The sequence below is a fragment of the Mesoplodon mirus genome (genome assembly GCF_964341445.2).
Source record: "Mesoplodon mirus genome assembly, chromosome: 8".
In the NCBI taxonomy this organism is placed as follows: domain Eukaryota; kingdom Metazoa; phylum Chordata; class Mammalia; order Artiodactyla; family Ziphiidae; genus Mesoplodon; species Mesoplodon mirus.
In genome coordinates, this window is record NC_138984.1 from 112,601,302 (window position 1) to 112,616,047 (window position 14,746).

At 41.2% G+C, this 14,746-nt stretch overlaps 1 protein-coding gene across 2 annotated transcripts in view; it reads right to left on the reverse strand.

The window, feature by feature from the left end:
• Positions 1–10,539, reverse strand: part of OCA2 (OCA2 melanosomal transmembrane protein) — a gene marked incomplete at its 5' end in the record, with an annotated part of 170,515 nt that extends 159,976 nt beyond the window's left edge. For both annotated transcript variants that reach the window (XM_082630808.1, XM_082630807.1), the window contains one exon: positions 10,292–10,539. In XM_082630808.1, the coding sequence (XP_082486934.1) occupies positions 10,292–10,539 (248 nt within the window). The remainder of the gene's footprint in view (positions 1–10,291) is intronic.
• Between the last annotated feature and the right edge of the window lie 4,207 nt (positions 10,540–14,746).

Consider the following 14,746-nt stretch of genomic DNA (forward strand, 5'->3'; position numbering starts at 1 on the left):
AGGTAACACATCTCAACATAATAAAGGCCACTTACGACAAACCCACATTCAGCCTAATGATCAATGGTGAAAAGCCAGATGCCTTCCTGCTAAATTCAGGACAAAGACAAACATGATTCTATTTAACATAGTATTGGAAGTCCTAGCCACAGCAATCAGAAAAGAAAAAGAAATAAAAGGTATCCAAATTAGAAGGAGAGAGGTAAAACTGTCACTATTTGCAGATGACATGATATTTTATTTAGAGAACTCTAAAGTTTACACCCCAAAACTATTAGACCTAATAAAGGAATTCATCAAGGTTGCAGGATACAAGATTAAGATACAGAAATCTATTGCATTTTTAAACACTAATGATGAAATATCAGGAAGAGAAAGTTAAAAAAAAAAAAACCTTGTTAAAAGTCTCATCTAAAAAGAAACCTAGTAATAAACTTAACTAAGGGAGGTGAAAGACCTATATAATGAAAACTATAAAAATTAATGAAGGAAATTGATGTTGGTTCAAAGAAATTGAAAGATATTCTGTGCTCTTGGATTGGAAGAATTAATATTATTAAAATGGCCATACTACTGAAAGCAACCTACAGACTTAATACAACCCCTATCAAAATACCCATGATATTTTTCACAGAATTAGAACAAATAATTCTAAAATTTATATGGAACCACAAAAGACCCCAAGTTGCCAAAGCAATCTTGAGAAAAAGGAACAAAATTGGAGGTATAACCCTACCAGACTTCAAACTACACTACAAAACTACAGTAATCAAAACAGTGTGATACTGGCACAAAAACAGACACATAGATCAATGGAACTGACTAGAAGCCCCAGAGATAAACCTACTCACCTACAGTCAATTTATGACAAAGGAGGCAAGAATATACAATGGAGAAAAGACAGTCTCTTCAACAAGTGATGCTGGGAAAACTGGACAGCCACATGTGAAACAATGAAATTAGAGCACTCCCTCACACCATATATAAAAATGAACTTAAAATGGTTTAAAGACCTAAATGTAAGACATGACACCATAAAACTCCTAGAAGAGAACATAGGCAAAACATTTTCACACATAAATCATAGTAATATTTTCTTAAATCAGTCTCCCAAGACAAAAATAAATAAATTAATAAAAACAAAAATAGGGCTTCCCTGGTGGAGCAGTGGTTGAGAGTCCACCTGCTGATGCAGGGGACGTGGGTTCGTGTCCTGGTCCAGGAGGATCCCACATGCCGCGGAGCAGCTGGGCCCGTGAGCCATGGCCACTGAGCCTGCGTATCCGGAGCCTGTGCTCCACAACGGGAGAGGCCACAACAGTGAGAGGCCCGTGTACCACAAAAAATAATAATAAATTAAATAAATAAATAAATAAATAAATAAATAGGACCTAATCAAACTTAAAAGCTTTTGCACAACAAAATGAAAAGACAACCTACAGAATGGGAGAAAATATTTACAAATGATGGCACTACAAGGGATTAATATCCAAAATACACAAACAGCTCGTACAACTCAATATTAAAAAAAACCAAACAATCCAATCAAAAAATTGGCAGAAGACTCAAATAGACATTTTTCCAAAGAAGACATACAGATAGCTAACACGCACATGGAAAGAAACTCAATATCACTAACTATTAGAGAAATGCAAATCAAAACCACAATGAAATATCATTTCACACCTGCCAGAATGGCTGTCATGAAGAAGTCTACAAATAACAAATGTTGGCCAGGATGTGGAGAAAAGGGAACCCTTGTACACTGTCAGTGGGAATATAAAATGGTGCAGCTACAACCTACTCCTGTATAGCACAGGGAATTATACCCATTATTTGTAATAACCTATAATGGAATATAATCTGTAAAGATATTGAATCTCTAAGTTGTACTCCTGAAACTAACACAATACTCTAAAACAACTATATTTCAATGAAATACATATATATAAAATAATAGCTTTGGACAGTATAACAATACTGATAGTATTTATAATATACAATTACATAAAAGAAATATAAAATGACGTTTACTATGAGCACAAAAATGTAAAAATACATATTACGTATGGGAGAAGGCCAGAAGGGAATACAGGTAAATGCCAGTAGATAGTAATCATTGTTGTAAAATCATTTTTCCCCTTCAATTTCCAAATCTTTAACAATTTATTTACTTTGGCTTGTTAATAGTAAAAACAGTAATCAATTCATGACAGATGAACTGGTCATGTCAGACAATTCAGTCTGACAATATACTATATTTAATCCATATCAGATCTTATGTGCTATTTTATTATAAAAGAAAGGAGCATTCATTCAAAGCTTTCTGGGATTTGAGATTCAAAACTATGCTATATTTAGATAAGGGAATGAGAAAGGGAGAGAAGAAATGGGAGAGGCTGTGTGAAACATAGTTTACTTTTTCTATGAAGAAAACTAGCATATTAGAAAAATTCATTCATCTTTAACTTGGCAGTTTTGTTTGTTCTATGTCATTTAAAATGTATAAACAATTTATTCCTCTCACTTGGAGGCCTCAAGTAGCGAAGGGGTGGAATTCCTCAGTGAGGACAGGGGGAAAGCAGCATCAAGAAGTATCCTGCAGAGTTCCAGGGCTGCAGCTACAAGAGGAGGCTCAGAATCCCAAACATAAGGGTCAGGGTGCCACCAGAATGAAGTCTGCTTTCTCTATTTTTTGTTGTTTATTCCCTCTGTTATAGGATTATTGTTAAAAGAGAGCAAAGTCAGATCTGGGGAGGGTGGCATAGTAGGAAAACTCTAAGCTCACCTCCTCCCACGGAAACACCAAAATTATAACAATTTACAGAGCAACTATCAGTAAGAAAGAATTGAAGGCAGAAAAGATCTTCTACAACTAAAGATATGAAAAAGCAACCACAAGATGGATAGGAAGGGTGGAGATGCAGTATCCCCTGAGTGGGCAGCCACAAATGGAGGATAATTACAATTGCAGTGGTTCCCCCCCAAAGAACAAGGGGTCTGAGCCCCACATCAGGCCCCCCAGCTGCACCAGGAAGATGAGTCCCCAGAAGGCCAGTGGGGCTTACCTTCAGGAGAGTCAGAGAGCTGTGGAAAATAGAGTCTCCACTCTTAAAGAGCATGCACAAAATCTCACATGCTCCAGGATCCAGGGCAGAAGCAGTAATTTGAAAGGAGCCTGTGTCAGACAGACCTGCAGATTTTGGAGAGCCTCCTGGAGAGGAAGGAGGTAACTGGAGCTCACCCTGGGGACATAGGTGTGGGTGGAAGCGCTTTTGGGGAGCTCACTCTACCATGAGGACATTGGTGTTGCAAGCATCACTTTGGAATCCTCCTTCCAGCTTATAAGCACCAGGACCCAGTCTCACCCACCAGCCTATTGACACCAGTACTGGGACACCTCAGGCCAAGCAACCAGCTGGGTGGGGACACATCCCTACCCACCAGCAGGCCCACTGCCTTAGGACATTCCAGCCACCCAAAGACACAACCCCACCCACTAGAGGGCACAGAACATGGACCCACCCATCAGCATACCAGCACTAGCCCCAAGACCACTGTGGACTGTTGGGACACAGCCCCACTCACCAGCAGGCCAACACCAGCACCAGGACACCAAGGCCTTAGAGCCAGAGACATTGGTAAGCAGCTCCACCAAAAAAAGTGAGAGCCAGCACTTACCCCAGAATGCCCAGGGCCCTGTCCTTGCCCACCAATAAGCCGACACCAGCTTTGGAACAGCTTGGGCCCCTCAGCTAGCCACACCAGGATTTGGACCCACCTACCAAAGAGCTGACACCAGCTCCAGAACCCCCTGGGCTCTGTAGCCAGAGACCCCAGGACACAGCTTGGCCAACCAGCAGCCTGAAAGCAACTCTGGGACCCCCAGGGTCCTGAAGCCAGAGACTCCAGCACCCTGGTATACCCACCAGCAGTCTGGCACCAGCCCTGGGACACGCCCTCCCACCCTAAGCCCCACCCACCAGCAGGATGATACCAGCTCCAGGAGCCTCACAGGCCCAGCCCAGCCCACCAATAGGCTGACACTAGATCCAGGACCCTTGACCTTTTTTTTTTTTAAAGAGAAGTAAGCCTCTATTTTCTTGTTTCACAAATAAACTGGCTGAGTTGGTTGCTTTTTGGTGATTAGTCAAAGAGAACAATTCCTATATCTTCATCTGGCTCCTCTGACCCACCATTTGCTTCAACTTTGGCTGTGGCTGTGGCAGCGGTAGGAGCAGCAGTGGTTGAAGCACTAGCCCTGCAACCATTTGGGCTCCGCAGCGAGTCACCTTGTGACACAGCCCCACCCATCAGCTGCCAGAATCCTTTGCAAAAGGCAGGGTCTGGCAACCAGCCGGACCAGGGACCAGCCACCCCAGCAGACCACCCACAGTAGTCAGCCCATCACAACAGAAGGACCCACACAGCCCACATAGGGGGCAACCCTAGAGTAGTTAGCTCTGGTGACCAGATGGCAGTGCCCTGCTGAGACATATAGAACATTTCCTCCATAAGGCCACTTCTCCAAGATACAAAAATGTAACCATTCTACCTAATGCATAGAAATAAAAATAGAGAATTAGGTAAAATGAGGTCACAGAGGAACATCTTCCAAATGATGGAATAAAATAAAACACCAGAAGAACAAAGCAAAGTGGAGATAAACAATCTACCTGATAGAGTTTCCATGGCAATGACCAAAAAGATGCTCAACAAATTCAGAAGAATGGATAAACACGGTGAGAAGTTTACCAAACACTTAGAAAATATAAAGAAAAACCAAACAGAGCTGAAGGATACAATAACTTAAATAAAAAATACACCAGAAGGAGTTTTGCAGCAGATTAGATGAGACAGAGGAACAGATCAGTGAACTGGAAAAGTAATGAGAATCATGCAAGCTGAACAGAAAAAAAAAAAATTTAATGGAACAGTTTAAGATACTTCTGGGACAACATCAAGCATACTAACAAACATTCACATTATAGGGGTCCCAGAAGAAGAAGGAAAGAGAAAGGGGCAGAGATCTTATTTGAAGACATAACTGCTGAAAACATTTCTAACCTGGGAAAGGAAACAGACATCCAGGTTCAGGAAGCACAGAAAGTTCCAAATAGGATCAACCCAAAGAGATCTACACCAAGATACATTATAATTAAAATTATAAAAATTAAAGATAAGGAGAGAGTAATAAAAACAGCGAAGGAAAAATGTTAGTAATGTACGAGGAAACTCCCATAAGGCTATCAGCTGATTTTTCAGCAGAAACTCTGCAGTCCAGAAGGGAGTGACTTGATATATTCAAAGTCATGAAAGGGAAAAGCCTACAACCAACTATACTCTACCTGGCAAGGCTTTCATTCATATTTCATGAAGAGATCAAAAGATTTACAGACAAGCAAAATCTAAAAGAGTTTAGTACCAGCAAACTACCTTTAAGGGACTTCTCTAAGCAAAAAAGAAAAGTCCACAACTAGAAATATAAAAATTACCAAAGGAAAAATCTTATTGGCAAAGGCAAGTATACAGTTAAGGTAGTAGATCAACCACTTATAAAGATAGTAGGAGTTTACAAAAGCAGTAAAATCATCTATGTCTGCAGTAAGTAGTTAAGGGGTACACAAAACAAAAGGATGTAAAATCTGATGTCAAAAACAGTAAATGTTGGGCTTCCCTGGTGGCACAGTTGTTGAGAGTCTGCCTGCCAATGCAGGGGACACGGGTTCGTGTCCCGGTCCGGGAAGATCCCACATGCCACGGAGCGGCTGGGCCCGTGAGCCATGGCCACTGAGCCTGCACGTCCAGAGCCTGTGCTCCGCAACAGGAGAGGCCACAACAGTGAGAGGCCCATGTACCAAAAAAAAAAAAAAAAAAAAAGAAAGAAAAGATCATAAGAGATTACTACAAACAGTGAAATGGGCAACCTGGAAGAAATGGACAAATTCCTATAAATGTACAACCTCTAAAGACTAAATCAGGAAGAAATAAAAAATATGAACAGATAAATTATCAGTAATGAAACTGAATTAGCAATTTTAAAAAACTCCCAACAAACAATGGTCCATGACCAGATGGCTTCATGGGTCAATTCTACCAAACATTTAAAGAAGCATTAACATCTATTCTTCTCAAACTATTCTTAAAAACTGCGGAGGAAGGAACACTTCTGAACTCTTTCTACAAAGCCAGCATCACCCTAATACCAAAACTAGACAAAGATAGCTTCTTTTTTTAAAAAGAGAAAATTACAAGACAATATCACTGATGAACATAGATCCAAAAATCCTCAACAGAATATTACAAACAGAATTCAACAATACATTAAAAGGATCATACATGATGATCAAATGAGTTTTATCCCAGGGGTGCAAGGATGGCCCATTATCCACAAATCAAAGTGATATACCACATTAACAAATTGTAAAACAAAAATCATATTGTCACCTTGATAGATGCAGAAAAAAGCTTTTGACAAAATTCAACATCTATTCATGATAAAAAAAAACTCTGAAAAAAGTGAGTACAGAGGGAACATACATCAACATAATAAAGGCCACATATGACAAGCCCACCATTAACATCATACTCAATGGTGAAAAGTTGAGAGCTTTTCAGGAACAAGATAAGGATGTCCATTCTAGCCTCTTTTATTCAGAAAAATATTGGAAGTCATAGCTACAGCAATTAGACAAGAAAAAGAAATAAAAGAAATCCAAATTGGAAAGGAAGAAGGAAAACTGTCACTGCAGATGATGTGATACAATACATAGAAAATCCTAAATACACCACCAAAAAACTATTTGTACTCATCAATGAATTTGGTAAAGTTGCAGGATATAAAATTACTATATAGAAATCTGTTCATTTCTTTATGCTAACAGCAAACTATCAGAAAGAGAAAGCAAGAAAACAATCCCATTTACAATTGCATCAAAAAGAATAAAATATCTAGGAATAACTCTAAACAAGAAGGTAAAACTATAAGATGTTGATGAAAGATATTCAAGGTGACAAAAACAAATGGAAAGGTATATTGTGCTCAGAGACTGGAAGAATTAATATTGTTAAAATGACCATACTACCCAAAGCAATCTACAGATTCAGTGCAATCCCTATCAAAATACCAATAGTATTTTTCATAGAACTTGAACAAATAATTCTAAAATTTGTATGGAAACATAAAAGACCCCAAATAGCCAAAGCAATCTTTAAAAAGAGCAAAACTGTAGGTATCACACTCCCTGATTTCAAACTATACTACAAATCTACAGCAATCAAAACAGCATGGTACTGGCACACACAAAAAATATACATAGCTCAAAGAAGCAGAAGAGATAGCCTAGAATGAAACCACACTTACATGGGCAATTAATCTATGACAAAAGAGTCAAGAATATACAACAGGGAAAAGATAGGCTCTTCAATAAATAGTATTGGGAAAACTGGACAGCTACCTGCAGAAGAATCAAACTAGACTACTTTCTCACAACATATACAAAAACAAATTCAAAATGAATTAAAGGCTAAATGTAAGACACAAAATCATAAAACTTCTAGAAGAAAACATAGGCAGTATGCTCTTTGACATCCGTCTTACCAATATTTGGGGGGATATATCTCCTCAGAGAAGGGAAACAAAAGCAAAAAGAAAATGTACACATCAAACTAAAAACCATTTGCACAGTGAAGGAATCTATCAGCAAAACAAAAAGTTCACCTACTTAATGGGAGAAGATATTTGCAAATGGTATATAAAAATAAGGGGTTAATATCCAAAATATAGAAAGAACTCATACAGCTCAACATCCAAAAAAAAAAAAAAAAACAGCCAATTAAAAACATGGGCAGAGTACCTGAATAGACAATTTTACAAATAAGACATATAGATGGTCAATAGACACATGAAAAGATGCTTAGCATCACTCATCATCAGGGAAATGTAAATCAAAACCACAATGAGATATCACCTCAGACCTGTCAGAATGGCTATCATCAAAAAGTCTATAAATAACAAATCTTGGCAAGGATGTAGAGAAAAGGGAACCCTCATACACTGTTGGTGGGAATGTAAAATGATGCAGACGCTATGGAAAACAGTATGGACGCTCCTTTAAAAACTAAAAATAGAACTACTATATGATAATGCAATTCCACTCTTGGGAATATATCTGGAAAAAATGAAAACACTAATTTGAAAAGATATATGCACTCCTATGTTCATTGCAGCATTAGTTACAATAGCCAATATATGGAAGCAACCTCAGTGCCCAAAAATAGATGACTGAAAAAAGAAGATGTGGTGTATATGTATATATACACACATACACATACAATGGAATATTACTCAGCCATAAAAAAGAATGAAGAGCTGCCAATTGCAGCAACATGGATGGACCTAGAGGGTATTATGTTAAGTGAACTAAGTCAGACAGAGAAAGACAAATACTGTACGATTTCACTTATATGTGGAGTCTAAAAAAGAAAACAAATGAACAAATATAACTAAACAGAAACAGAGTCACAGAGAGAACAAACTGGTAGTTGCCAGAAGGAGGGGTGTGGAGAGAAGAGAGAAACAGGTGACAGAGATTAAGAGGTACAGCTTCCGCTTACAAAATAAATGAGTCACAGTATTAAATGTACAACATGGGGAATACAGTCAATAACTAAGTAATATCTTTGTATGGTGACAGATTGTAACTAGACTTGTGGTGATCATTTTGAAATAGATAGAAATATTGAATCACTATGTTGTGGATGAGGAACTAACGTGGTATAGTAGGTCAACTATACTTCAAAAAATAAACAAACTCAGAAAAGATCAGATTTGTGGTTACCAGAGTCAAGGGCTTAGGGAGGGGGACTTGGATGAAGATAGTCAAAAGGTATGAACTTCCAGTTACAAGATAAATAAGTGCTAGGGATGTAATATACAACACAATGACTATAGTTAACACTGCTGCATGTTGTATATGAAAGTTGTTGGGAGTGAATCCTAAGAGCTCTCATCACAAGGACAACAACTTTTTTCTATTTATTTAATGTTGTATCTAAATGAGATGACAGGTGTTCACTAAACTTATTGTGGTAATCATTTCATGATGTATGTAAGTCAAATTATCATGTTGTACACCTTTAACCTGCACAGTTTTATGTGTTAATTATAGCTCAATAAAACTGTAAGTAAAAAAAGAAGATAAAATCATGACTGCCATATAGATGTGACATGAACACATATCAAATATTTTATTTAACTCATTAATTACAGGAAACCAATAAGAAAAAGAAACCACACATATATGGGCAATTAGAAATGTTGAACTGAATTGAAAAATCAGTGTAAAACTGGACAATTCATTCCATCAGACACACTTCAAATTTATTTCTTGGGATGAGACTCATTTGCATTGTCATCAGTTTTCAGATCAGTTGTAAACAATGAGAAGATATAGATAACCTAGGAGGGCTCCATACATAGTTTTCTATAGAAAACACCAGTCATCTTTTTGGTCCATTTAGCCTTTCACAATTTTTCTCTCCTCCTCTCGTCTACCTTTGTGGCAGGTAGCCTCTGACACACCCCCAGTGATCCACTCCAGGTGTTCACACCTTTGTGTGATCCCATCCCCTTCAGTATGGGCCCACACAGCAAAAGTGATGGGGAGTTACGTCTGTGATTAGGTTACAAAGAACTGTCTCTCATGCTTGCCCTGATGGAGCAGGACTCCTGGCAAGGGACTGAGAACCTCAGTCCTTTTCCCCGGGGGGAACTGAGCTCAGCCAACAATCACACCTTGCCCACTTGAACCGTGGTCCACCAGCCCCAGCTGACCACTTCTTCTCAGCCTGTAAAAGACCCTGAGCAGAGGATCCAGCTAAGCCATGCCCAGATTCCGGACTCACAAAACTGTGAGAAAATAAACAGCTGTTTTAAGATGCTGAATTTTGGAGTTTGTTGCATGGCACTAGATAACCTAACACACGCTTCCTTCCTGCTTTCTGTGTACCTACCCTGATTTTAATAGCTCTAAGAAAATACTTACGAACCAGTTTGTACACAGGTGATGTAACTGATCTGATTTCTATTTTTATTATCTTTTGGATTTACATTAGCCACATTTTAGAAGTAGCATTCATTCAAAACAGGCCAGGAAAGTGATCTAATGCCGGAAAGATTCTTGCAGAGTATCTGGAAATTTTTCCCACAAAAAATATGAGAGAACTATGCTCAAGAAAACCCAGTATTTGTGAATTCCACATTCACAAGATAAAATTGTTTTAAACTCACCTCCACTCTGCGAGGAATGAGCCAAAATTCTGGTCCACAGGAGCCCAGCAGCTCTGCCCAGCTGCCCCGCTGGGGTAGGGGTTCAGGGAGTCTGCCTTGCTGTCTCCCTGCTGTGGCCTATGGTTGCTGGTGTTGAGTCCCACCAGCCCCGGCCCTCCCAGGCCAGCACTCGTGGGAGCTGATGTCTGATGTATCTCCATCTCCAGCACACCAGAGGTCAGCCTGCCATCTTTGTTCTCTAGGTACATGTTTCTGTTGCCTCTCTTCTCACTAGAGTCAGCCAGAAAGAAACCACTGTTGATAAAAAGCAAACTGTGAATATCATTTTTATCTTGAGGAAGTCATACTACTGAATGGTACAGTAGAAACACTTCTTATAACAAGGCCCTTCCCATGTCTCAGCATCTAATATCATATGGTAAAAAGTGTATGTTCATCTCCAAGAATGAATATTTTAGCACATTTCACACTAGCAGTGACCTAACTATTCAAGAACAGAGCATTAGTTAGGTAAATTGTGATAAGTGCTTAGTAAGAAATACTATGCAAACATAAACATCCTCTAGAGATACTGACATTGGGAAATGTTTAAAATACGGTAAACACCATTGATACACTGGGATATGTCTCTTGAAATAAATATGTATGTAGAATATACATAGAACAGAAAACCAAAAAGACACAGCCTCTAAAGTATGGCTACCTTTGTGTGAAGGAGGTACAGATAATTCAGGCTTTTTTTTTTTGTCTTTGTCTAGGCTACAGCTTTAATGATTTTTGCATCTAGAAAATTAATACTCTTGCAATGAGAAAATAATAATATCTATTACAAAAATGAGAAAAGTCACTATACTTGCAAGGTTATGGTATCCTGCTTTTGGGATTATGTTTTAACCCATTACCATTTTATTTGTTTACAGTTGGGTGAGGTGAGTACAATTCATGGGTCCACCACTCCTTGTCACCCAATTCACAGAGGCTCGCAATGCCCCATGATCACAAATTCTGGAGGACCCAGGATGTGTGGTAGTCCAAGCAGGTACAAGGTCAGCGTGTTATGTCTACAACTGAGTAAGTGGGGACGGGGAGTGCTCACAGCCCAAAAGCCCACACTTTCTGATGGAACAAGAATTTACTTTAAATACAGAAAGGCAACAGCTTTTGAAGAAACCCAAATGACCAAGGAAGTCCTACTATTTTCTTATTGCTATGATTTCCCTACTTTAACCCACCACTTACATTGAAAAGATGACTTAATCATCAGTAAGCAGACAGCAGAGAGTGTTGATAGAATGTATCAAAAGACAAAACAAAAATATTAGAGTTAGTTTCACGCAACGTTTCCATTACCTGGTAAGAATAAACTCCATATGCACATTTGAACTACACAAAAATACAACTTGTGTGACTTCCGTGATTCCACCTACAAGTTAAATGCTCTCATATTTGTATCTTAAACTGATGTTGCACAATATACAGATGAACAATAAAATGTATGCTAATAATTTAACTTTTTAAATTTTCTTTACTTAGAATAGCAATTTAAAACACCATGACAAGTCAAGAGACTGTGGAAGAAAAGAAAATCCTTTATATTGTAGGACTGTTAACGGCACTTTTTCCTGCTTTTTGAACAAGGGACCCCACATTTTCATCACACACTGGGTCCCACTCTCTCCCTTTAACAGAGTTATCCTCTTAGTTCTCCACTGCCATCTTCTCCCCTCCCTAATGTACTCCAGCTGCCATTGGAATACACCACCCAACCTTTACTACACTGACTACTGTCTTCCTGGCCAGGTCCCAACTTCATTCTTCGAAGATTTGGGCCCCAGCTTATGGTCTCTCTCTCTCTCCCCATCCCTCCCACCCACTGCTACACTTGCTGTTATTTTTTGGCTTCACCATCTACACCCTGGGCTCTCAGTTTTGTGAGTGCCTCTCCTGCACTTGCCTGCTCCCATGTCAGCCAACACGTCCTCACTCCCCTTTCCCAGCTGAGACTCTGTGGTCCAGCAAACACCCTCCTTTTACTTGCCTCCTCTTACATTCTGTCAAGTTCACTAGGTATATGAGTTTTCTATTACTGCATAATAAATTACCACAAAATAAGTAGCTTAAAATAATACACATTTATAATCTCAGAGTTTGGGTGGCTCAGGGGTCGCTGGGGCAGGCTTAGGTGGGTCTTCTGCTTAGGCTTTCAAGTGTCATTGGGCTGGGAATCAGCTTCCAAGATTACTCAGTGCTGACAGAATTCACCTCCCAGTGCCTGCAGGACTGAGGACCCAGCTGCTTGCTGGTTGTCGGCTGGAGGCCACCCTCACTTCCTACAGGCTTCCTGCAGCTCTTTGCCATGTGAACCCCAACAGGTCTGTTCACTTCATCAAGGAACAGCAAGAGTCTCCAGAGCGAGTCAACTAACAAGGAAGAATTTCATGTAATGTAGCCGTCAACGAGTAACATCTCATCCATCACCCTTGCCATATTCTATTGGTTGGAAGCCAGTTAAAGGTCTCACCCTCACTCCAGGGCAGGGGATCATCACACAAGAGTGTGAACACCAGACAGTGGGGATCATGGGGGCCACCCTGGAGTCTATCTGCCACGTGGCAAGACCCCAGATCTGACTTGCTCACTCTGAGCCTCCACTTAAGTGGCTGAATGTGGCCACGGAGAACCCTGGGTGCTGCAGCTGGTCTCACCTGGCCTCCACATGCAGGGTTCTCAGTGGGCCCCAGCACTGCCCAGCAATCCTACTGCATCTCCCAAGTCAATTTTCACTCCTGCTCTCCTCCACCTCCCTCCTTAAATCCCTATATACCTTCCCTCCTTTCTAGTCTCAGCTACTGACTTTGCCTCTTCCTTCCTTCACTAATGGAATCAGCCAGGGTCCAAGAAGGAAATGGAAGCTGCTCTGAGTACATAACCACAGGAGCTGGTTACATGGGAGGTAGACATGCTGAGAAGCTAACCAGAGGCTGAAGTACCCAGCCTTCCACGGACATGCTTGTACCCTACTGGGTACAGTGGAGCCCACCCACTCTCACCTGTTCAGACTGCTATGTTACGTTTTTTTCCTCTTTCTCTCCTAAGTCATTCAGGCTAGCATGCAAACATACTATCAACACTAAAAAAGTACATCTCAGGACTTGTGCTCCCAGGAACATAGAGTAGAATTCCTTTTCCCTCTTCTTCCTGCTAAGTACAATAAAAAACCTGACATTTTATATAAAACAACCATAAGAAGGCTCTGAAAGGTGGACAGAAGGTGGCACACAAGTTAGGGACCCAAGAAATGACACAGCAGTGAGGCTGTGTCCTTGGATTTTTATCATGTCTCATATATCCCAGACAGGGTGCTGAAGATGTCAGCAACCTGGAAACACCAACAGATGTAGACCAAAAAAGCCCCAAGGGGCTTCCCTCGTGGCGCAGTGGTTGAGAGTCCGCCTGCCGATGCAGGGGACGTGGGTTCGTGCCCCGGTCCGGGAGGATCCCGCATGCCGCGGAGCGGCTGGGCCCGTGAGCCATGGCCGGTGTACCTGCGCGTCCGGAGCCTGTGCTCCGCAACGGGGGAGGCCACAACAGTGAGAGGCCCGCGTACTGCAAAAAAAAAAAAAAGAATGGAGAGGGACATGGGACCTTCAAGATGACAGAGGAGTAAGACGTGGAGATCACCTTCCTCCACACAAATACATCTACATGTGGAACAACTCCTACAGAACACCTACTGAATGCCGGCAGAAGACCTCAGACTCCCCAAAAGGCAAGAAAATCCTCAAGTACCTGGGTAGGGCAAAAGAAGAAAGAAAAAACACAGAAGAATAGGGATGGAACCTGCACCTCTGGGAGGGAGCTGTGAAGGAGGAAAAGTTTCCACACACCTGGAAGCCCCTTCACTGGTAGAGACGGGAGGGGGATGGGGGAAGCTTCGGAGCCGCGGAGGACAGCACGGCAACAGGGGTGCAGGGGGCAAAGTGGAGAGATTTCCGCACAAAGGATCGGTGCTAACCAGTACTCACCAGCTTGAGAGGCTTGTCTGCTCACCCGCCAGGGCAGGTGGGGCTGGGAGCTGAGGCTCAGAAGTCAGACCCCAGGGAGATGACTGGGGTTGGCTGCGGGAACAGAGCCTGAATGGGGCTAATGCACTACAGCTAGCCGGGAGGGATTCTGAGAAAAAGTCAGGACCTGCCTAAGCATCAAGAGACCATTATTTTGGGGTGACCAAGGAGAGGGGATTCAGAGCATCACCTAAACAAGCTCCAGAGATGGACATGAGCCACGGCTATCAGCGCAGACAACAGAGACGGGCATGAAATGCTAAAGCTGCTGCTGTAGCCACCAAGAAGCCTGTGTACAAGCTCAGGTCACTATCCACACCTCCCCTCCCAGGAGCCTGTGCAGCCCGCCACTGCCACGGTCCCATGATCAAGGGACAAGTTCCCCAGGAGA